This window comes from Jaculus jaculus, chromosome 3, assembly GCF_020740685.1.
Source record: "Jaculus jaculus isolate mJacJac1 chromosome 3, mJacJac1.mat.Y.cur, whole genome shotgun sequence".
Classification (NCBI taxonomy): domain Eukaryota; kingdom Metazoa; phylum Chordata; class Mammalia; order Rodentia; family Dipodidae; genus Jaculus; species Jaculus jaculus.
Window position 1 is genome coordinate 169,323,313 of NC_059104.1, and position 25,848 is coordinate 169,349,160.

The 25,848-nt window shown below is 42.0% G+C and overlaps 1 protein-coding gene across 3 annotated transcripts in view; it reads left to right on the forward strand.

Annotated features, from left to right (window-relative positions):
- Positions 1-25,848, forward strand: part of Fam168a (family with sequence similarity 168 member A) — a 178,674-nt gene that overhangs the window by 127,008 nt on the left and 25,818 nt on the right. For all 3 annotated transcript variants that reach the window (XM_045145031.1, XM_045145032.1, XM_045145033.1), the window contains exon 3: positions 17,772-17,852. In XM_045145031.1, the coding sequence (XP_045000966.1) occupies positions 17,772-17,852 (81 nt within the window). The remainder of the gene's footprint in view (positions 1-17,771; positions 17,853-25,848) is intronic.

Consider the following 25,848-nt stretch of genomic DNA (forward strand, 5'->3'; position numbering starts at 1 on the left):
TACTACTAGAATAGTTGTTATAAAATGTAAATTGAGAACCCAAGTTTAAAAACCTCCAGTGGTTTCTTACTACTTAGGAATGCCAGGCTGTGAGATGAAATTTATTACTCTCTGTCCATAGTCTGCCCTCAATCTGCCTTTGCTTTTTCTTTTTTAAAAAAATATTTTATTGATTTGCAAGCAGAGAGGATAGAAAGAGAGAGAGAGGGTGGGAGAGAGAAAGAGATTAAGTGCACCAGGGCCTCCAGCCACTGCAAACGAACTTCAGACACATGCACCACTTTGCACATCTGGCTTTGCATGGGTACAGGGGAATTGAACCTGGGTTGTTAGGCTTTACAGGCAAGCACTTTTTCATTTATTGGCAATACAAGGTATACTCCAGCCATACTGAACTATTTGTTGTTTTCCTAATATGTCTTGTGTATTTTCATGTACTGAATAAGTATCTCTGTCCCATATAACTCTGACAGACTCCTCTCATTGATGTTTAAAGACCAACTAAAATATTAAATTGAGAAACTATTCCTAACTCTTTCAAACCTGTCTTCATTTCCTCTTCAGCATTCTGTTTATATAGATTAACTTAAATGGCTTATGTTACTTCCCCCCTTGGACTCTTAAGGTTCTGTATAAAAGCAGTACCTAATACCATGCATGGCACAGAGTACATCTTTACTGTTCTGAACGATGACAACAATGATGGCAGTGATGATTATATTAATTACTTGAAAATACCTGACATTTTAAGGAAGGAAGGGTTCATTTTGGCTCACAGTTTGAGGGGATAGTCCATCACGGTGGGGAGGTCATGACAGGAGGAGCATGAGGCAACTGGTCATATTATATACACAGCCAAGACACAGAGACAGAGCAATGGTGCTTAGCTTGCTTGTTCCTATTTATTTATTTAACCGAGAAAGAGTGGGAGAGAAAGAATGGGCACACCAGGGCCTCCAGCCACTGCAAACAAACTCCAGATGCATGCACCACCTTGTACATCTGGCTAATGTGGGTCTCGGGGAATAGAACCTGGGTCCTTTGGCTTTGCAGGCAAATGCCTTAACCGCTAAGCCATCCCTCCAGCCCACTTGCTTGTTCCTTTTTATTCAGCCTGGGACCCCAGTCTATCACTCTGTCCACTTCAGATTGGATCTTCCTTTTTCAGTTAAACTTGTCTGGAAACACCCTCATAGACACATCCACAGGTATGTTTCCTTGGTGATCCTAAATCCAATCAGTTTGACAGTGAAGATTAACCATCACTAGCCGGGCGTGGTGGTGCACACCCTTAATCCCAGCACTCAGGAGGCAGAGGTAGGAGGATCACCGTGACTTTGAGGCCACCCTGAGACTACATAGTGAATTCCAGGTCAGCCTGAGCTAGAGTGAGACCCTACCTGGGGGAATTAACCATCACAATGATGAAGAAATAAGGAATAGATCATTTTAGGTCTTCACTGGCTACCATTATCAGAACCATTATGTCACTTCGTTTCTTTTTCTTTTTTCCTTTAATCAGGAGGAAAGACAGCAGCAGAAAACTGAGCAAAGCAGGAGAGAAAAAAATAATTGCTTTTTAAAAAAATATTTTTTTTATTTATTTGAGAGAGAGAGAAAAAAGAAGCAGATGGGGGTACGGATATAGAGAGAATGGGTGCACATGGGCCTCTAGCCACTGAAAACAAACTGCAGACACATGCATCACCTTGTACATCCAGCTTTACGTGGGTACTGGGAAATTGAGCCTGGGTCCTTTGACTTTGCCAGCAAGCACCTTAACTGTTGAGCTATCTCTCTGGCCCAAATGTAATTGGTTTTTTTTTTTTTCCTCAAATTTTTATTAACAGCTTCCATGATTATAAAGAACATCCCATGGTAATAACCTACCTCCCCCGACTTTCCTCTTTGAAACTCCATTCTCCGTCATATCCTCTACCCATCTCAATCAATCTCTCTTTTATCTTGATGTCATGATCTTTTCCTCCTCTTATGATGGTCTTGTGTAGGTAGTGTCAGGCAGTATGAGGTCATGGATATCCAAGCCATTTTGTGTCTGGGGGGAGCATGTTGTAAGAAGTCCTATCCTTCCTTTGGCTCTTACATTCTTTCTGCCACCTCTTCCACATTAGACCCTGAGCCTTGGAAGGTGTGATAGAGATATTGCAGTACTGAGCACTCTGGTCACTTCTTTCTAGCACCATGATACCTTCTGAGTCGTCCCAAGGTCACTGCCATCTGAAAAGAGAAGATTCTCTACCAAAAGTGACAGTAGCATTAATATAAAGGTATGAATATTAAGAGAAGTGCTTACTAGGCAGTTTGATAAGCATAGTTTATACATTTAGCTAGACAGCAGCAGACATTACACCTTTAGGGCTCATGACTACCCCTGTTTTAAGTTTTCAGTATCAGGGATGTATTCCCTCCCATGGAGCAGGCCTCCTGTCCAATTAGAGGGCAGTTGGTTTCCACTATGACAGATGTGCCACTGTTGTGCCTGTTGGTTCCAAATGTAATTTTTTTTAAGGGAAGGAAATTTGTAAATTAAAGTCTAATCAGAAGTGAATAGCAAGGAGAGAAAATTGAAGGAATTGGATGGATAAGTGAAAATTAAGGAAGAATAACTATACCTTCTTATCTCTGGGAGACTGTTGTAGAACAGAGGAGCAGACATTGCTGTAAGGGCAGAATTGGACCAGAGACTGACAGATATTCAAGATAAGTTCTTCTTTTTTTTTTTTTTTTTTTTTTTTTAAAGAAGTGAGTGCACCAAGGCCTCTAGCCACTGCAAACAAACTCCAGATGCATGGGCTACCTAGTGTCTGGCTTTATGTGGGCCCTGGAGAATCAAGCACCTTAACCACTGAGCCATCTCTCCAGCCCATGCTAAGTTCTTTATAAGGCAGAATTTTAACTCCAAGTAAAAACTTGTCAGTCTCCAGAGCTTTCCAGAAGGAGCTCTGACTGACAGGGTTCTGAACATGCCATGCAAAAGGGTGCTATCAGTCTATGGCTATACCACCTTGAATCTTGTCTGATCTTGGAACCTCAGCAGGCTTGGACCTGGTTAGTATTTGGATGGGTAGAAAGGTGCTGCCAGAGGTTATATATAATCAGTCATTTGAGCTACTATAAATGGTAGGCCTTTGCTGAGTAGCAAATTGAACTCAGTCACCTTCAGTATTTCTTCCAACTCTAATTTAGTTCCTGTATGATACTTTTCAATAACAGGAGCATGACCTATATTGATGATACCAAATGGCATCAGAATAACTTTTTTTTTTTTCCCAAAGACAGGATCATCTTTGGCCAAAATGACTTTCCAAAGTAATTTCCCATTTCTCTAGTTTTGAAAATGAAATTTAAAAATTGATCAAGTAAATGGCAGTCAAGTTGGGAGATTTACAGTGAGTTTGGGGGAGGGTAGGGAGGTTGGTTGTAATAGATTTTACTTCAGTCAGGCTTGTGTTCTGTCTCCACTCCACTCACTAGCTCAGTGTCTTCATCTCTAAAATGAAGCCCAACAGTGCACTTTGCAGTTAGTTGAGGGCTGAATCAGTAAAGAAGGACCTAGCACAGTTCTCAGAACACATAGAGATTTTAAATTATATACTTCTTTCTCTTGCCCTCTTCTTTGTTATTTTGTGAAAAGAACCCTGGTATTGAGAGTTTAACAGTGATTTTCATTTTAATCTTAGGCAATGAAGAGTTTAAATTTGAAGTTCAAACAGCATCATAATCCTTCTAGCCTTCCTCAGCCAGAGTTAGTCTTCCACTAGCCTTTAGTTACTCTATTTTCACCTCCTAAAAATCAAGTTGTTTGAGAAATAACCTCATTTCTGTTGAAATCATTTCTAATTTCCATATTAATAAATGCGTATGTTTAGTTTTTTTTTTTTTAGTTTTTAAATATTTTTATTTTTAATTTCAGAGAGAGAGAGAGGAGAGAGAAAATTGGCATGCCAGGGCATCAACCACTGAACTCGAACTCCAGACTCTTGCACCATCTAGTGGGGATGTGTGACCTTGCACTTGCCTCACCTTGTGTGTCTGTCTTATGTAGGATCTAGAGAGTTGAACATAGGTCCTTAGGTTTTTCACAAAGTGACACATGTGTCTGGAGTTCATTTGCAGTGTCAAGAAGCCTCTGCCCCCCCTTTCTGTCTCAAATAAATAATTTTTTTTTTTAAGTGGGAGGGCCGGCCCTGGTGGCCTAGTCCTTTAGTCCCAACACTTGGGAAGATCACTGTGAGTTTGAAGCCCAGCCTAGACTCCATAGTGAATTCCAGATCAGCCTGGGCCAGAGTGAGACTCTACCTCAAAAGAAAGGGGAGAAGGCTGGAGAGATGGCTTAGCATGGTTAATGCACTTGCCTACAAAGCCTAAGGACCCAAGTTTGATTCCCCAATACCCATGTAAGCCAGATGCACAAGGTGGCACATGCATCTGGAGTTTGCTTGCAGTGGCTGGAGGCCCTGGCATGCCCATTCTGTGTGTGTGTGTGTGTGTGTGTGTCTGTCTGTCTGTCTTTCTCTCTCTCTCTTAAATAAATAAATAAATAAGCTGGGCGTGGTGGTGCATGCCTTTAATCCCAGTACTTGGGAGGCAGAGGTAGGAGGATTGCCGTGAGTTCAAGGCCACCTGGGTTAGAGACCCTATCTCAACAAAAAACAACAAAATAAATAAATAAAATATTTTATTTAAACAAATGTGAGGGCTGGGGATATGGCTTAGGGCTTAAGGCTTTTGCCTGCAAAGCCAAAGGACCTAGGTTCAATTTCCCAAGACCCATGTAAGCCAGATGTACAAGATGGCTCATGTACCCGGAGTTTGTTTGCAGTGGCTAGAGGCCCTGGTACACCCATTTCATCTCCCCCCTTCCTTTCTCTCTCTTCCCCTTTCTCTCTCAGATAAACAAAAAAAATTTTTTTAATTGATAAACCAAAAAATAAAATATAAAAAATGGGTTGGAGAGATGGCTTAGCAAGTAAGGCATTTACTTGCAAAGCCAAGGGACTTTGGTTCAATTCCCCAGGACCCATGTAAACCAGATGCACAAGGTGGAGTTTGTTTGCAGTGGCTGGAGGCCCTGGCATGTCCATTCTCTCTCTCTCTCTCTCTCTCTCTCTCTCTCTCTCTCTCTCTCTCTCCCTCCCTCCCTCCCTCCCTCCCTCCCTCCCTCTCTCTCTCTCTGAAATAAATACAAATAAATAAAAATATTTTTAATGTGAAAATATTTTTAGTATGAGCAATGGGTGAAATGTACCAAATTGTGTCATTGCAACTTAGTATGCTTTACTACTGATAAGCACCAGCACATCCAGTTAGTATTCAGGGCCTGGGGTCTGGGATGCACCTGGTCACATATGCGTGTTCCCATCTGTAAAGAGAGCCTTTGGTGGGGAGAGACTGCTAGCCGAGAAGTCACAAACTAGCTTACATGCTAGTGGTGAGGCTCAGATAGTGATCATGTCAACAAGTAATCTATAGTATGCCAGGTGGTTTAATGCTGTGAAGAGCAGCAAAGGGGCATCGAGAATTTACTGTTTAAAAATTGTTTGGGGGAGGGGCTGGAGAGATGGCTTAGTGGTTAAGAGGCTTGCCTGTGAAGCCTAAGATCCCACCTTTGATTCCCTAGTACCCATGTAAGGCAGCTGCGCAAGGTGTGGCTGGAGGTCCTGGTGCACCCATTCTCTTTCTGTCTCTCATAAAAATAAATAAAATATTTTTAAATAATAAAAATGAAATTTGTTTGATGTGTGTATGAAGCATGTGTTCTTTCGGATGTGATATGTTGTGTGCATGTGCACCCGTGCATGGCCCATCCACACATGTCAGAGAACATCAGGCGTCTGCTGCACTTCTGCTTTGTTTCCATGAGATGAAACCTCTCACTACCCTAAAGCTGCCTTTTTTATTTTATTATTTATTTGGGTCGACTGGCTGATCAGTGAACCCCAGCGATTCTCCTGTCTCTGCTCCCCTAGCACTGAGGTTATAGGCATATGTAGCCATGACTGTCTTTTTACATGGGTGCTGGGGATTTGACTCAGGTCCTCATGCTTGTACAGTAAGCACTCTTGCTCACTGAGCTATCTCCCCAATCCCTTCCAGTGCTACTTTAGAAAGGATGTAAGATAACCTTTGAGCAGATTTTCTTAGAAGAAGGAACAAAAAGGGCAAAGGCTCTGATATGAAAATATACTCGACATAGTTGCAGGACATCAAGAAGGCCATTGTGGCTGGAAAAGATTAGCAAGGCGCCAAGTAACAGAAGTTAGACAGGTAACAGGGGCCCAGGTGGGTCATTAAAAGGGTAAATTTGGGGCTGGGGAGATGGCTCAGTCGTTAAAGGCACTTGATTGTAAAGCCTTACAGCTGGGGTTCAATTCCCCAACACCCTTATAAAGCTAGATGTACAAAGGGGCAATGTGACTGAAGCTTATTTGCAGTGGCAAGAGGCCCTGGAGTGCCCATTCTCTGTCCTCCCTCTCCCTCTCCCCTCTCAAATAAATAAATGATTTTAAAAAGAAGATTGGGCTAGATGGCTTAGTGGTTAAGCGCTTGCCTTTGAAGCCTAAAGACCGTGGTTCGAGGCTCGATTCCCCAGGACCCACGTTAGCCAGATGCACAGGGGGGCACATGTGTCTGGAGTTCGTTTGCAGTGGCTGGAGGCCCTGGCACACTCATTCTCTCTCCCTCTCTCTCTCTCCCCCTCTCCCTTTCTCTTTCTCTCTGTGTCTGTCACTCTCAAATAAATAAACAAAAATTTTTTTTAAATGGTTAATTGCTGTTGCTATAAGGTACTCCAGGGCTTAAAGAGATGAGGTTCTGAGCTGGAGAGATGGCTTAGTGATTAAGACACTTGCCTGTGAAGCCTAAGGACCCAGGTTTGATTCCCCAGATGCACAAGGGGGTGCGTGCATCTGGAGCTTGTTTGCAGTGGCTAGAGGAGAAAAGAAATGAAGTTTTATAGTCAGACTGCATGTATATCAATGGGATCATTCTGGCTTTGAGAAGAGAGGCAAGGACCAAACCCTACTCCTTACATAGTCTAGAACCAAGAATATCAAGTAGCATCAGAGCAGGAGCCCTGGATGTAGTAAGTTCTTTTTTTTTTTTTTTCAAGGCAGGGTTCTACTGTAGCCCAGGCTGACCTCAGTCTCACAATGATCAATGATCCTCCTACCTCAGCCTCCATAGTGCTAGGATTATAGGCATGGACCACCATGCTCAGCTTATGAATTTATTTGAAAGTGGAATTGAAAGTAATCTAGCTTGTGAATTATGTGTAGATAAGGAAAAATGAACAGTCAAGAATGATTCTAAGATTTTTGGTCTAAATGTTAGAATTGTCATCTACTGATGTGGAAAAAGCAACTGTAGAGAAATAGCTTGGGAAAGATTGGTGGGGTGGATGGTAAGAAGCGGAAATTTATATTTTAGTCTTATATTTGATATAATGAGAGCTAATTTTTTTTTAGTTTTTAAAAAGTTTTTTATTTATTGGCAAGCAGAGAGAGAGAAGAGAGGGAGGGGGAGGGAGAGGGGAGAGGAGAGGGAGGAGGAGAGGGAGAGGGAGAGAATAGGCATACCAGGGCTTCCAGCCACTGCATACAAACTTCAGATGCATACGCCACTTTGTGCATCTGGTTTTATATGGGTACTGGGAAAACTTTTCAGGCAAGTGCCTAACTGCTAAGCCTTCTCTCCAGCTCCAAGAGACGAATTTCTAAAGGCTTAACTTTGTACTTGGCTCTAGCATTAGCCCCTAAATTCAAATTAGTAAATTTGAATAACATTAGGTATTTCACCTACACCCTGAGGGCGCGCGCGCGCGTGTGCGCGCGCGCGCGCGCGCGCGCGTGTGTGTGTGTGTGTGTGTGTGTGTGTGTGTGTGTGAGTGTGAGTTTTCCATGACAGTGCTGCTATTTTGCTTACTCTAGCCACTATTATGTGTTAGGAACAGGTGCTGTGATGTTTCCAGCTTTGTTCTCTTAGCTCAAGATCCTTTTGGCTATTTGGGATCTTTGTGGTTCCATATGAATTTTAGGGTCATTTTTCTTTTCTACTTGTGGGAAGTCTAGCATTGATATTTTGATAGAAATTACATTAAATCTGTAAGTCACTTTAAGTACTATGGACATTTTAGTGGTATTAATTCTTTCACTCCGTTAACATGATAAGTCTTTCCATTTTGTGTGTTTGTGTCATTAATTTCTTTCATCATTGTTTTGTAATTCACCTTCTTGGCTAAGTTTGTTCCTAGTATTTTAATTTCTTCTCACTATTTGATAGTCTGTTATATTAAGCAAATAGTAGTATTAGATGCACTTTTACAAATCAGAAAATTAAGGCCCAGAAAGTTTATGTAGCCCAAAATATCACAAATAGTTTTGTTACAGGTAGTTAGGATCTCCAGGGTGTGTGTCTGTGTGTTTGTGTGTGTTGGGTTAGAGGGTGGGCCTTGGCAATTAAACCCAGGGCCTGATTCGTGGTGGGCAAGTGCTTTACCACTGGCTACATCCATAGTGCTTCGAGACCACATGCTTAACCACTGTGCTGCATACTGCTGACTTTGAAACAGTCAAGAGGAATGACGTAGCTGCCAGATATTATATGAATCAGGGGCTCGGGTAGCAGAGTACTTTCTGCTTTAGTGCTAGGCAGTAAAGATGAAAGTATCATCAACAAAAGCAGAAAGATGAAAAGTACTAGTTGGGCTAAAGTATAATGAATACCAGGAAAGGTATAGGGACGAGGCCAGCTTATTTACAATGCCCTTTTTGGGGCAGAGGAAGTAGATAGTGAGAAAGGGATATTTCCTTTTAGCCACACAGGCTGTCAGCCCCCTTACATTTAAGAAGTGTGTAGCTTGCTGCCCAAGCTAAGGGAAGTGGTGGAGAACCGGACTAATGGAGTGGGGTGTGGCAGGGAGACTTAGAGTTGTTGTGAATAGGTAACACATAGCTGACCTTCAATGAGCCTGTAGTTTGGGAAGACAGGTATAAGATAGGCAAGGCACAGTGTGGTAATTATGCCTGTATCTTCAGATGTTCTATACCAATATGAGACAGAGTAGGAGGATCTTAGAAAAGGAAGGGGTCTTTTTTTTTTTTTGTTTTGAATATTTATTTACTTGTTTACTTTAAAAAAAATTTATTAGCATTTTCCATGATTATAAAAAAAATCCCATGGTAGTTCCCCCCCTTCCCCCCCACACTTTCCCCTTTGAAATTCCATTCTCCATCATATTACCTCCCCCATCTCAATCATTGTACTTACATATATACAATATCAACCTATTAAGTACCCTCCTCCCTTCCTTTCTCTTCCCTTTATATCTCCTTTTTAACTTACTGGCCTCTGCTCTTCTCACGCAGAAGCCCAATCATCTGTAGCTAGGATCCACATATGAGAGAGAACATGTGGCACTTGACGTTCTGGGCCTGGGCTACCTCACTTAGTATAATCCTTTCCAGGTCCATCCATTTTTCTGCAAATTTCATAACTTCATTTTTCTTTACCGCTGAGTAGAACTCCATTGTATAAATGTACCACATCTTCATTATCCACTCATCAGTTGAGGGACATCTAGGCTGGTTCCATTTCCCAGCTATTATAAATTGAGCAGCAATAAACATGGTTGAGCACGTACTTCTAAGGAAATGAGATGATTCCTTCAGATATATGCCTAGGAGTGAGGAAGGTCTTTTTTTTTTTTTGTCTTTTGTCAGTATAGATATAAGGGTTGTGATGTGATTTTATGAGGGTGTTGTAACAGAAGTTGTAGCTCCAAATATCAGATTGGCTTAAATGGCCCCTTTTTCTTCTGTTTTTTCGAGGTAGGGTCTCACTGTAGCTCAGACTGACTTGGAATTCACTTCACTATGTAGTCTCAGGGTGGCCTCGAACTCACAGCGATCCTCCTACCTCTGCCTCCCAATCGCTGGGATTAAAGGTGTGCCCCACATCGCCCAGCTTAAATGTCCTTTTAAGTGTTTTCTAATACCAGCAAATTGAGTCCCTTTCCTTTCTCAGCCTATAGATGTCCCCTACAAAATGAAGAAGAGGTAACCAAATAAAACATTTTGGTCCTGCCATTCTTGAATATTCAACAAATTCAAGATAATTCAAAATAATTCTAAGTCAGGCATAGCAGCCTACATTTATAGTCCCAACACTCAGGATACAAATTAAAATATCAGTGAGCATTTAAAAGCTACAGGGAGACATCAGGAAAGTACTTATACATTGCTAATATAAACTCAAATTGATAGTCTCTCTAGGAAGCAATGTAGCAAAATATGTGAAGATTCTAGCATGTCACTTATCACCTCTATTTAATTTGCCCTCAGGAGACTTAGGCAGGAGGGTCGTGAGTTCCATACCAGCCTGTGCAATTTAGTGTGACTGTGCCCCAAAATAAATAAAATAGAAAGCTGGCATGTTGGTGCACACCTTTAATCCCAGCACTCCTGAGGCAGAGGTAGGAGGTTGGCCTGGGCTAGAGTGAGACTCTACCTCGAAAAACCAAAAATAAATAAATAAATAAATAGTAACTCTAATAGAAAGAAACATTGAAGGAAGATCCTGTAATTGCTCTTAAGGTAAAAGTCATCTAAAATAACAAAACAGGAGTGTGATTACCTGATTTCAGTCATGAGACTAATTTAGCTTTCCAGATTAGATACCTTGAGAAATAGCTTATCTCTAGATTGCTAATTAAATCTCAACAAGTTGGCTGCCTCAGTTTTAAAATCAAATCATGGATGATGAGAGAGAAATTTTCTTTGGGAGTTAGAAAGGATTTCTGTAACAACATATTAACAAAGATACTTTTTTTTTAAGATACTTTTTTTGTTCTTTGTTTGTTTTGAGGTAGGGTGTCACTGTAGCTCAGGCTGACCTGGAATTCATTGAGTAGTCTGGCCTCAAACTCATGACGGTCTTCCTTCCTCTGCCTCCCAAGTGCTGGGATTAAAGGTGTGTGCCACCACACCCCAGTAAAGATACATTATTTTAAAAAAAAATAGGTTTAGTTATTAGAGAGACAGGGGCAGATACTAATTTTGTTTTGTGGTAGGGTCTCACTCTAGCCCAGGTTCACCTGGCACTTGCTCTGGTAGCACCAGGCTGACCTCAGACTCATAGCAGTCCTCCTACCTCAGCCTCCCAAATGCTGGGATTATAGGTGTGCTCCACTATACCCTGCTCAAAGACTTGTTATTAAAGCTTTAATAGTTACAAATCCCAAAGAAGTTTTTAGGGCTTTAATCTTTGGCCTTTAAAACCAGCTTTCCATTGTTAGTCAGAATAGTAATGAGCTTTAAAAATTCAAGGGAAGGAAATGTTGCGAACAGTTCATAAAAGAAGGATACACAAATGGCTAATAATTATTTTAAAAAGGGTGGTCAGATGGCTTAGTTAGTAAAGTGCTTACTTACCAGATAAGCATCAAGACCTGAGTTCTAATCTCCAGCATCCAACATTGATTTCTAGCCTCCATGCTCACCCATCACATGGATACACACATGCAGAAAAAAAAGAGATATAAATATTGGTTTTTTGTTTTTAAAATTTTTATTAACATTTTCCATGATTATAAAAAATATGAGATATAAATATTTTTAAAGTATTTTAAAACGTGTTGAACAGGGCTAGAGAAATGGCTTAGTGTTTAAAACACTTGCCTGCAAAGCCAGAAGACCTAGGTTCGATTCCCCAGGACCCATGTAAGCAGATGCACAAGGTGGTGCATGTGTCTGGAGTTTGTTTGCAATGGCTGGAGGCCCTGGCACACCCATTCTCACTCTCTCTCTGCCTCTCTCTCTCAAATAAGTACCCATGCTTTTAATCCCTGCGCTGAGGAGGCAGAGGTAGGAGGATCACCATGAGTTGGAGGCAACCCTGAGAATACAGCATGAATTCCAGGTCAGCTCAGAGTGAGATCGTACCTGAAAAACCACAATAATAATAATTAATTAATTTAATTAATATATATTTTTAAAAGTGTTGAACATCCTTAAGCCATCTCGGAAATCCAAATTAAAACCACTTTGAAGCCGGGTATGGTGGTGCATGCCTTTAATCTCAGCACTCGGGAGGCAGAGGTAGGAGGATTGCTGTAAATTCGAAGCCACCCTGAGACTACATAGTGAATTGCAGGTCAGCCTGGGCTAGAGTGAAACCCTACATTGGAAAACCAAAAAAAAAAGATAAAGAAACAAACAAAAAATCACTTTGGTACAACTTCTTACCCCAGTCAGAAAGAATGGCTGTCACAACTGATAAATGCTGAAAGGGTTGATGAAATGGGAGGACAGAAGGGACTCCTGTTCACTGCTTTGGGGATTGCAAACTAGTACTGCATTATGAAAATCAATATGGAGGGATCTCAAAAAGTTAGAAATAGAATTGCCATATGATCCAGCTGTACCACTTCTGGACATATACTGTATGGACTGCACACTCTTTACAGAGATACACGCACATCCATGTTCATTGCTGTGCTAGTTATAAGAGCTGAGATGGGGACTCAGCCCAGATGCCCATCCACAAATGAATGGATAATAAAGTTGTGGCACATATCCACAGTGGAATTCTACTCAGTAGGTTGAAAATGAAATTAGGAAGTTTGTGGGAAAAGGATGGATATGGAAATAATTATATTAAGCGAAGTGATCCAAACTCAAAACCACCAATAATACTGCATGTTCTTTCTGATATGTGGATCTTGGCTTGTAATGTCTGTATGGAGGAGTGTGCATGAGCCTGTAAAGCTGGAAGGTGACCAAGAGCAAGTATCAATAGTTGAGCAGGAAGAGGGGTAAGGGACAGGCGAAAGGACATATGTGGCATGTACACAGAAGTGGAAGGATCCTGCCAGGTGATTGGGAAGAGGGGAGAGAAGAGTCAACTAAAACCAATTGTATTTGAAAATGCTGGAATGAGACAAGCTATGGAACCAGACATGGGATGGTCTGCTCCAGCCTCTGCAGGCCAGTGCATGTGCATACATCATACACACACCACTTTACACACAAACAAAATAATAAAAACTGGGCTGGAGAGATGGCTTAGCCATTAAGGCATTTGCCTGCAAAGCCAAACGACCCAGGTTCAACTCCCCAGGACCCATGTAAGCCAGATGCACAAGGGGGCACATGCGTCTAGAGTTCGGCCCTGAGCACCCATTCTCTATCTGCCTCTCTCTCTCTCAACTAAAAATTTTTAAAAATTTAAAAATAATAAAAACTGAAAAATATATGTAATCACATGGAAAAATTGTTTGTGATGTTTAAGGGGAAAATAAGATATAATACTATGTCCCCTACCTCATACCATGTATAAAATTAACCCTAAATGAATCCGTTATCTCATTATAAGATCCCAAACCATAGAAGCTCTTAGAAGAAAGCATAAGGTAAGGGGCGGGAGAAGCATAAAGTGAACAGAGGAGCTGGGGGGATGGCTCACTTGGCAAAGTGCTTGTCATGCAGGCATGCGGACCTGAGTTTGGACCCTCAGCATATGTATAAAAAAGCCAGATAGCCGGGCGTGGTGGTGCACGCCTTTAATCCCAGTACTCGGCAGGCAAAGGTAGGAGGATTGCTATGAGTTCAAGGCTACCCTGAGACTCCATAGTGAATTCCAGGTCAGCCTGAGCTACAGTGAGACCCTACCTCAGTAATCTCAGTACTGGTGAAGTGGAGATAGGAGGATCCCTGGGGTTTGATGGCCAGCTAGTGTAACCAAATAAAGTGAACTCCATTTTCATTAAAATATCTTGTCTCAAAAAATAAAGTGGAGGGGGCTGGGATGGTGATTCAGCAGTTAATGTCTGCTGGCCTGTGTTCAAGTCCCAACCTATCCTCATAAACCAGACTCAAAAAGTGGCACACCCCTTTAATCCCAGCACTTGTGAGGCCAAGGTAGAAGGATCACTGAGTTCAAGGCCAGTTTAAGAGTACATAATGAATTCCAGGTAAGCCTGGGCTATAGTGAGACCCTAACTCAGGAAGAAAAAAAAAAAAAAAAAGAAAGAAAAAAAGGTGGCACTAAGTCTGGCATTTGTTTGCAGTGGCAAGAGGCTGTGGTGAGCGTGCATACCCCCCCCACAACAATAAATTATTTATTTTTAATTTGACTGCACCCCTAGCCTCTTCCTACCTACCTGGCCCCGCAATGTTGCCACGTGGGGAACCACTCATGCCAACAGATGAATGGGAATGCTCACAAGTCCACGTGTGGAGTCTGCCTGCCCTGGGCCCGTACCATAAATAATTGTTTTAGAACATAAGGTGGACAGTAATGAGCAGAAGCTCTCACCTATAATCCCAGCACTCAGGAGGCTGAGGTAGGAAGTTCTCCATGAATCTGAAGCCAGCCTGGGCCAGAATGAGGCCCTGCCTCAAACAAAACAAAACAAAACAAAAAGGTAGTGACCTCTGACCTCCATATGCACATGCACACACATGTACATAAACATACAAGAGAAAGAAAAACACATCAAGGTAAATTGTCAAGACTTTGGGTTTAGCAACAAATTCTTAGGTATGCATAAGTAACAAAAAAAAGTACACAAATTGGGCTAAAAGTTTTAAATTTTGTATCAAAGTCATATCAAGAAAAGAAAGACAACCCACAGAATGGGGAAAAAAGAACCGTAAAAGCAGCTCAGTTTATAATGGTTTGCGTAGACATTTTTCCAAAGAAGATACCCGGTGTTCAGGCATGGCAGTGCGTGCCTGGTAATTCTAGCAGTTGGGAAGCTAGGGCAGCAGGATTGTTAATTCAAGGCCATCCAGACTACATAGTGAGAACTTGTTGAGAAAAGAAAAAAGATATCCTCATGGACAATAAGCAACGAAAAGATGCTTATCATTAGTGAAATACAAATGAACTCCCTAATGAGATGCCATTTCACACCAAGTGTGGTGGCTATGATGGCTGTAATATTAACAAACAAATAACAAAGGCCAAACATGGTGGCACACTCCTGTTATACAAGTACTTAGGATAAGGCAAGAGGATCATAAGGATTATCCTTTATTGAATAAACTAACACAAAAGAACAATAGTCATTGCTAGGATTGGTAGAGAAATTTGAAGCCCTCATGCATTGCTGGTTGGCAGTTTCATATTTCCATGGTGAGAGTATTAATACCATGGCGGTTGGTCAGTACTACAAAGAGCCCCCTTCAACCTTTTCAAGCAGTTTGTTAAATACTTAAGCAAACCATTGAACATATATGTATAAGACTATATAAAGCCAGGTGCGATGGCATACGCCTTTCATTCCAGCACTGGGGAGGCTGAGATAGAAGGATCACTGTGAATTCAAGGCCAGCCTGGGACTACAGAATGAGTTCCAGGTCAGCGTGGGCAAGAGTGAAGACCCTCCCTTGAAAAACAACAACAAAAGACTATATAGTGAGCTGGGCATGGTGGCTCACACCTTTAATCCCAGCATTTGGGAGGATGAGGTAGGAGGGTCATCATGAGTTCAAAGGCCAGCCTGAAAGTATATAGTGAATTCCAGTTTAGCCTGGGCCAGAGCTAGACCCTACCTCAAAAAAACAAAACAAAACAAAATAGACTATATAGAAAACTACCTTGGGCTGGAGAGATGGCTTAGGGGCTCCGATTCTACTCTCTGGCTGGACTGCCACAGCCTGGGGAAAACTTCATCCTGATCACTAGCTCTCCTTGGTGGCCATTTTACAGTCCTGCCAACCCCAAAGCCTTGGGGTCTCTACTGCAACCTGTGGTTCATTCTCATGGTTCTATCAGGGCTCCTCACAGGGATCCAACAGTCCTGCCTTACATTATTCACTGGCCATTTCCAAAAAACTGTGATGCAAATTCAGTGACCCTTTCTTTTCTATATTTGATAGACTTCCATTGCACCAGGTAGACTACCAAATTTGTTAATCCAGGTGGGAATAAAGCTGACTTTGAAGAGCAGGACACTCCTTTAGTATTCTTCCTATGGTCCCCATGAAGAACAGCTAGCCCAAGCTCAGTGGTGGTCACCTCTCAGAAATTGCAACTGAACAGAAATGTTTGTGTCTTTCAGTGCCACATCCTTCTGCTTAATGTTCTGACATTACTTTTTTATTTTTATTTTTTGAGAAGGGTGCGGGACAGAAAAAGCAAGTGTGTCAGGCCCTCCTGCTGCTACAGACACAAACTCCAGACACATGCGCTACTTTGTGCATCTGGCTTTTACCTGGATACTGGGGAATTAAACCAGGGCTGTCAGGGTTTGTAAGCAAGTGCCTTTAATCACTGAACCATCTCTCCAGCCCTTGCTATTACTTTCAATTTTAAAAAATTAAATTTTAAATTTTGCTTATGTCAGGACATAGGAAGAGCACAGCCAACCTCTCACATAAACTGCCTTCAGCCCAGTGTTTGTAGTGACCTTCTCACTGTTGGGACAAAACACCAGCCAAAAACAGCTGATGGGAAGAAAGTGTGGCATGAGCAGAGCCTCACCTCTGCCACAGCAAGTGGGAAATAGCAGCAAGAGAGGGGATTGAGCTCTTTATAACACCCCAAAGCCAGCTTCCAATAACACATCTCTTCCAGCAAGGCTCCACCTCCCATTTTGCCATCAGCTAGAGACCAAATACTCAAAACACATGAGTTTATGTGTTATATACAAACCACCACATACAGTTCCATCGTAGCTCTTGCAATCCAAGCCTCCATAGTTCTTTCTGTATTTAGGTCTTTCACCTCTACAGAATAGTTCTTCAAGTCTGGCAAGGCATTCCTTAGCCCAAGGCTTTAAATCTTTCCATATTCCTCCTACAAATCAATTTCACAAGATCTTATGGTTATGTTTCTTTTTAAAAAAATATTTTTATTTCTTTCTTTATTTGAGAGAGAGAAAGTGGGCGGGGGGGGGAGTGGGGAATGGGCATGCCAGGGCCTCCAGCCACTGCAAACAAACTCCAGATGCATGCGCCCACCCCTTGTGCATCTGGCTTATGTGGGTCCTAGAGAGTCAAACTGGGATCTTTTGGCTATGCAGGCAAACACCTTAACCACTAAGCTATCTCTCCAGCCCTTATGGTTGTTTCTAGCAGCAGCAACTCACTCCTGGTAACAATTTTCTGTTGTAGTTGCTTTTGTATTGTTGGGAGAAACCACCTGACCAAAAGCAGATCATGGAAGGAAAGGACTTATTTTGGCTTACAGTCTCAAGGGGAAGCTTCATGATGGCAGAAGAAAGATGGTGGAGCAGAGGCTGGGTGTCACCTTTCCATAACAAGTGGAAACAGCAGCAGGAGAACGAGCCAAACTTTGGCAAGGAGGAGTTGAATATAACACCCTAAATCCCGCTCCCAATAACACACCTCCTCCAGCAAGGCTCCACCTCCCAAATTGCCATCAGCTGGAGACCAAGCATTTAAAACACATGAGTTTATGAGGGAACTTATGATTCAAACCACCACACAGTATAAATGTCTATACTGTTTCTACTTATTTTTTTTTTTTGCAGTGAAGATACAGGCATGTAGTATATTGCTTTTTAAAAATAGTCAAAAGTTCTGAATATATTAGGGTTGTAGTATTTGGTGACTTTTCTCTTGAAAGCTGTTTGTGTATACAGTCAGAAATAGTCTGTGAAGAGACTAAAAGCCAAGTCTGTGACTTAGATCGTTTCCTCTGAAGTCTGCTACCTTCTTCTTCTTCCTTTTTTTTTTTTTCCCCTTGAAAGCTAACTAAGTGGGGCTTTTCTTGTCTCTTTCTAGGTTACCCCACAGCCTACCCGGCAGCAGCCCCTGCCTACAATCCTAGCCTGTACCCAACCAATAGCCCCAGTTATGCTCCAGGTAAGCAGAGTGGGGTAGCAGCGCTGAAGGGAGGGGCGTACTGCTCTATTTGGAAAAGGAACCTCACCTTCTGGCCCTTCCCCATCTTCATGGCCCAGGGCCAGCCTGTCCAGGTGTGATTCTCCAGGAAGTCCCCTGGGAACTGGGGTAGCTCAGCCTCGGGTTGGGGGTGGGGTGGAAGTCCAGGCTGGCCCGTCCTTCTCTGCTGTGCTGGCATGTGTGTGGCATGCACCCTCGCAGAACCATTTCAGTTCTCCCAAGCAGCAGTCCAAATCCCATTCTTTGCTCAGTTTTCCCTGAGGCTGCCATTCAGAAACATACAACTCCTGGGGTGCAAACTTGGAAGACAGTGAGAGGTTAGTCATCAAAGTAATGAGCTGATTTTCAGGCTAAGGTGAGATATTTGTTTTTCAAAAATAATAAAGGCACAATGCTTTTGAATAGAGGATTCAAATGAGTTTGAAATTATTGAAAAGATACTGGGAGAGGTAGCATATACTTTCAGTACCTCCATTTGGAAGGCTTAGGCAGGCAAATCACAAGTTTCAAGCCAGCTTGGGCTCATAGTAAGACCTTGTCTCCAAAGGAACCAAAACAGCCAGATGCAGTGTGTACTTTTAGTCCTAGTACTCGGGAGGCTGAGATGGGAGGACCAGCCTAAGTTGGAGGCCAGCCTGGGACTACAGAGTGAGTTCCAGGTCAGCCTGGGCTAGAGAAACAAAACAGTGCTGAGCGTGGTGGCGCACTCCTTTAATCCTAGCACTCTGGAGACAGAGGTAGGAGGATCAGGATCTCTGTGAGTTCAAGACCATCATGAGACTACATAGTGAATTTCAGGTCAGTCTGGGCAAGAGTGAAACCCTACCTTGGAACCTCCCCCCACCAAAAAAATAAATAAATAAAACAGTCCAGGCATAATGGTGCATGCCTTTAACCCTAGCCTGGGCTAGAGTGAAATCTTGAATAACCAAACATACACACACACACACAATAACAACAACAACAAAGAGAAACCAAAAACAGGGCTGGGGAGATTGCTCAGTGGTTAAAGGCACTTGTTTGCAAAGCCTGCTGACCCTCGTTCAATTTCCTAGTAGCCACTTAAAGCCAAGCACACAGAGTGATGCATGCCTCTGGAGTTCATTTGCAGTGGCAAGAGTCCCTGGCATCCATTCAGTCTCATTTTTTCCCCTCTCTTTAATTTCTCAAATAAATAAAAATGAACCAAAAAAAGAAAGATAGCATTGGATTTATTCAGTTTTGGGCTAGGTGCCGTGTGTGTGTGTGTGTGTGTGTGTGTGTGTGTGTGTGTGTGTATAAAATCATTGGGGGGGGGGGTGTCGAGGTAGGGTCTAGCCCAGGCTGACCTGGAATTCATTATGTAGTTTCAAGGTGGCCTTGAACTTATGGCTCTGGTTGGGAAGTCATAGCTTTGAACCCTTGATTACCCATTTCACTAGTCATAAAACCTTGGGCAAATCATCTCACCTCTCTGAAATTCACATGTAATCACCTACCTCAGGATTGTAGGTGATTTTGTGTAAACTCATCTTCATTAGCTCACTGAGTATTTATTTAGTATTTATTAAATGCCCTGTATCCCTGGGACAGAAAAAGTAAAATTTAGAAAAATACAAAAAAGGAGAAAAATTAAAAGTTGTCATCTTTACCTGAAGTAGCTTATAGTTCGTTTTACAACTATGTAATTAAATGAATTGCAGTATAATATAATCAGTACTATAAAAGGAATGCATACTAGAAGAGAAAAGGGATAAACAGTTTTCCTGAAGGTGAGAGTAGAGAGGAAGTTTCTGAGAATCCAGCAATAGAACTGGAGGGCCAAGTAGGAATGTTCCTGTGAGCACACAGAGGAGGAGGAGACCTCAGCTTCTGGGAAGCAGGTCATGGTAAAGGACTGAGGGAGGTGTGGAACCTGACTGTTGAATCTAGGACTAGTAGAAATGGTTGAAACACATCGTGAAGGGGTTGGTTGAATCTGAACAACAAAGGCAAAATTTGGAAAGACCTTAAATGTCACGTAATTCCCCACTGTTGAGTATTTATTATGGATTTAGAAAACTTGAAAAGACCTCAGAGATTCTCTAATTCAACCTCTTCTTTTGTGTTTAAATTTGGTTTAGTCCCACATTATCAAGTGAGTTGGCAACAGCTATAGAATTAGAACCTTTGACAGATGTCCTGTCACATGTTTTGTGATAATCTTATATTCATTCTACTGTCATTTCCTCCTGAGACTTTTTTGTTTTGTTTTCAAGGCAGGGTTTCACTCTAGCTGAGGTTGACCTGAAACTCATTCTGTAGTCCCAGGTTGGCCTCAGATTTACAGCCATCCTCCTACCTTTGCCTCCCAAATTCTGGGATTAAAGACATGTGCCACCACAGCCAGCTTTCTGAGATGTTTAAAGCAGAAAAAAAACCTGGGCTGTGTCTGTAGACCTACATTCAAGCCCTGGGGTTGTGTCATTGTATTACACATACACGCCATTTTTGCTTTTTGTTTTGTCTTGGGGATTTTATCTTGTTGCATTTAATTTTTAATTTTTAATTAATTTATTTATTTATTTGAGAGAGAGAGAGAGAGAGAGAATGGGCACGCCAGGGCCTCCAGCCACTGCAAACAAGCTCCACATGCATGTGCCACCTTGTGCATTTGGCTTATGTGGGTCCTGGGGAATTAAACTGAGGTCCTTTGGCTTGGCAGGCAAACACCTTAACCACTAAACCATCTCTCCAGACCTCATTTTTTATTCTTAAAAATATTTTATTTATTAGCTGGGTGTGGTGGCACACACCTTTAATCCCAGCACTCAGGAGACAGAGATAGGAGGATCGCTGTGACTTCAAGGCCACCCTGAGACTCCATAGTGAATCCAAGGTCAGCCTGGGCTAGAGTGAGACCCTACCTCGAAAATCCAAAAGAAAAAAATATTTACTTACTTGAGTGTGAGAGAGAGTGAGAGAAAGAGGCAGATAGAGAGAGAATAGGCGCACAAGGGCCTCTAGTCACTGCAAATGAACCAGACATGTGTGCCACATTGTGCATCTGGTTTATGTGGGTACTTGGGGCCTTAGGCTTCACAGGCGAGTGCCTTAAGCCATCTCTCCTTTATTGTATTTTATTTTACTTTTTGCAAACAGGAACTATTTTAGCCAGGCATGGTGGTCAACACCTGTAATCACAGTTCTTTGGAAGTAGAAACAGGAAGATCAGTTCAGGGACAGCCTTGGCTACATGTACCAAAGCCAGCCTGGGTTAATGAGACCTTTCTCAAAAAAAAAAAATCTATTTGTGCAAATAAGTGATGATACCCACTAAAGTGTTTACATACATGGATATGTGTCTTTACATAGTTATGTGTAGCTATGACCAAAACACCTGAGAAAACAAGAGAAGAAAGATTCCTCTTAGCTTACCACTTCAGAGGTTGTAGGTGGTTTGGCTACATGTGCTTGGGCACTACATCACGGTGCTCTGAATGTGTGACAGAGGGGACTGTTCAGGGCATAGCTGGCAGGAAGCAGAGAATGGCAGTAAGAAGCCAGGGCAAGTTGTAGCCTAAGGGGCACACTTTGACCTGCTTCCATCAATCACACAGGAAGCTCCACTGCCCTGCTAATCTGTTTCAATTCTGGATCCATTAGTGGATTAAATGAATCAGTAGCTGAGAGCCTTCCTAAAACACCCTTATCTAGAAGTGTGCTTTCCCAGTCTTCCATATGTTTCATATTTATCTCAATGATATCAGGTGTGGTGACTTACACCTTTAACCCAGCACTCAGGAGGCAGAGTTAGGAGTATCAATGTGAGTTCAAAGCCAGCCCAAGACTGCATAGTGAATTCCAGGCCAACCTGGGCTAGAGCGAGACCCTACCTTGAAAAACCACAGTGGCATTTATTTTGGCCCTGTTTTATAAGCCTTACTCTGGAAGGCACTGTAGGCTGTTCACACTTGAGGAAGCTGCCACTTTTGCCCTCAATGAGTTTGTAAGAAGGGTCAGGCATGTTGGCACATGCCTTTAATCCCAGCACTTGGAGGCTGAGGTAGGAGAATTCCTGTGAGTTCAAGGCAAGCCTGAGACTACATAGTGAATTCCAGGTCAGCCTGGAACTAGAGTACGACCCTACCTTGAAAAACCAAAAAAAAAAAAAAAAAAAAAAAAAAAATTTGTAAGGGGAGCAGTGATACATGGGGCTAAAAATTAACCGGGTGTGGTAGCAAAAACTTTTAATCCCAGCACTTGTGAGGCAGAGGTAGGAGGATCGCTATGAATTTGAGACTACCCTGAGACTGCATAGTGAATTCCAGATCAGCCTAGGCTAGAGAGAAACCCTACCTCAAAAGAAAAAATAAAATTAATAATAATAATCTCACAGCACCAATTTAAAAATCATTAATAATGATATCTCAGCAGCAATTTTTCTGTTTATTTTTAGTGAATAATACATAGTATTTCCAGGGCTAGAGAGATGGCTCACTGGTTAAAGGCACTTACTTACAAAGCCTATCAATCTGGTTTCAATTTCCCAGTACCCATGTAAAGCCAAACATAAAAAGTGATGCAAGTGTCTGCGTTCATTTGTGGAGGCAAGAGATGTTGGACACTCCTACCCACATACAAATAAATGAATATTTTAAAATATAGATGTGTAACATTTCTAGAATGCCTATAATAGCAGGCAACAAAGCTACAGAAATTCTGATAAGATATTTAGTCAAATTGATAGGTTCTGTCTTAAACACGAAGAAGACTTTGATTATCAAATACCATAATAATAAGTGACTTAAATCTAAGTCTTTGAGATCTGTAAGTGGGTTTTGTAAATTAATGTAGAACAAGGGGAGATGAGTTGTGGCTGATGTTCAGGTTAGATCGTGAGTAAGAAGGAGTTGTCTTCATCATCAGGAGGCCACCGTTGTCCTCATTGGCAGTGGGGTGTTGAGGTGAGAAAACAGACAGAAGTGACTTAGCATGTATAGGATATACACTTACAAGAAGCTTGGCTGGCAGGGAAAGAAAAGCAATGGTGCAAGATGTACAGGAGAGTATGCAGTTGAAGGAGAGCTGGGGAGGGGCTGACCGTAACTCTGGTGGGAAGGAGCAGCGGAGGGAAGGGGGTGAATCAGATGCCGTGCCTCATAGAGCCAGACCTCTCAGCAGCTGTGATGGAAGTGAGGAACCCAGAGTTCACTCTCTTCCTTGTTTCGTAAAGTTGAGTGGCAGGGGCAGGTAGAGTGCCTCACGCTGGAGGGCAGCTCTTTCTGTCTGACCTACAGCAAGGTTACAAGGTAATACTTAGGATTGTTTAAGAATCAACTTGATAAGGGATTGGCAAGACTAGGGCTAAGTGACAATTATCAACTGAATATTTCCTGTGTGCCCACAACTATTTTAAACTCTTTGTGGGTATTTACTTGCTCTACATTACAACAAACGTTTGAGGTCAGTACTCTACACTCCCCATTTCCAAATGAGAAAATAGAAACCTAGAGAAGTTAGGCAGCTAGTTCAAAGAGTTACCCTCTGGCATTCTGCCGAAAAACCAGAACTCTAACCACCCTCTTGTCCTTGAGGCAGTGGGCAGCCATGCAGTCAGGGTAGAGTAGAAACAATGCAGAAGGGAAGAGCCTGAAACTGAGCAAGTGTGGAGAGACTGGAAAGTGTGAGTGGACTAGTAAGTTTTAATTTTAAAACAAGCAAGAGCCCTTACCTAAACTTGATTTTCTCCAGTGTTATATATTTTTTTATTTATTTGAGAGAGAGAGAGGGAAAAGTAGATAGATATAAAGACTGAATGGCTGTCCCAGGGCCTCCAGTTACCACAAACAAGCTCTAGATGCATGTGCCACCTTGTGCATCTGGCTTGACATGGGTACTAGGAAATTGAACCTGGGTCCTTTGGCTTTGCCAGCAAGTGCCTTAACTGCTGAGCTATATCTCCAGCCCCAGTGTTCTATTATTTCTAAATTTAATAGACTTCTAAGCTATGACTAAAGTAAGCTAAACCATTTGCTCAGAAACCCACAAAATTAATAGTAGAATGCAGTACTGGTACCTTGTGTTACAAAGCCAGACTGACCAGGCTGGATGGCACATGCCTGCAATCCCAGCACTTGGGAGATAGAGGCAGGAGTTCTAGGCCTTCCTCAGCTACATGGCAAGCTTGAGGCTATTCTGGGCCACATGAAACCCTGTCCCCTCAAAAAAGAAAAATGCAGAAAAGCGGGGAGGGACAGAGAAATCCCCAGACTAGACTAGAAGACCTAGCTTTACTTTTAATTTTGTATGACCTTGGATCACATAGTTATACACACACACCCCTACCTGGACCAGTTTTATGCTGTGTGATGCTGATTTCTACTTCACAGGTTTGACTACAATGGGGAAGCTCCTGCCATAGAGGAGCTGACTCAAGGTCAAAAAGAACAGTGTAGGTAACTCCCAGCTTCTTGCCAGACAGAACCAGCCATTTATGCTGCAGAGAGGTGCCTGTAAGGAGTCAGGCTCTCTCACAGGTTTAAATTTCCTTTAGTTCCTTTAAGGAGACCAAAAGGTTGTTTTAGTGAGCCATTTTTAGCAGCTCTATGCACCCTAAGATGTCATCTGTCCAGGATGCAGAGGAACATTTCACTTAATCATTGGTTCTGAAAGCTTTGTGGGTATTTGGAGCTTTTTTCTAAGCTCTTAATGATTTCAGGATCATATTTAAGAGTTATTTAGCCTCACAGGAGGCAAGAGCCAGGCAGGGCTTGATTTTCAGAAGCTATAGAATAAAGCATTTGTCATATTAATGATAATTCAACTTGGAAATGAAAAGGATAAATAAAAACATATATTCTCACAAGAATCTGTATACAAAGCATTCTTATCTATTGTGTCACTTGATTTCATAATGCCCTATAATGTATAAATAAATATATTATCCCATTCCCATTTTGCATATGACAAACCTGGGGAAAAATAGAGGAAAAGAGTTGGTGTTTACTGAGCACCATTATGTTCAGGCATTGTATAAGCAAGTTACAGATACTCATTTTCACCTTTTTCTTGTGACTTAAGAGTTTCTTGCTTCCAGTTTGGCTCTGAGAAGGTTGAGTAAGCTTCAAAGTTAGATTAAAAAAGAACAAAGGGAAGAGAAAGGAAGGGAGGAGGGTACTTAATAGGTTGATATTGTATATATGTAAGTACAATGATTGTGATGGGGAGGTAATATGATGGAGAATGGAATTTCAAAGGGGAAAGTGTGGGGGGGAATTAACATGGGATTTTTTTATAATCATGGAAAATGCTAATAAAAATTTTAAATAAATAAATAAGAACAAACCAGCCAGGCATGGTGGTTCACGTGTTTAATCCCAGCACTTAGGAGACAGAGGAAGGAGGATCGCCGTGAGTTTGTGGCCACCCTGAAACTACATAGTGAATTCCAGGTCAGCCTGGGCTAGAGTGAGACCCTACCTCGTAAAACCAAACAAACAAGCAAAAAACCCCAAAAACAGAGCTAGGATTCCAACTCACTCATCTCACCCCACTGCCAGTGCTTGCTTTTTGATCCAAGAGGCTTCAGAGATAGAAAAATAAAGTTCCTCAGTGTTGGGCATAGCTCTCTAGGGTTTACAAACAGCTCTTTGAAAGATCTATGATGGCCATAGCTGTCCCTGAGCCTTTACTTTTTCCTAATATATAAACCTTCTTTCGGTTGTGAAATCCCTCAGCAATTCTTGGGAGAATTGAAATGTGTTCTTATTGTAGACAAGCAAAGATCAGGGACTTGGGTTTGTTTACTCTAGGTAGTTTCTGGATCAGCTGTCTGGAAGACCCTGTGGTATCCAGGGAGGTCCCCTTCTGCAATGGATGTACTTGCCTGGGTGGCAAGTATGTCCCCTTCCCCAAGGGAGAGGAATTTCCCACTCTATATTCACTATTTCTTGTATAGCTTGGGGGAAACTTCTGTCTTGTGACAAAGTCTGTTATA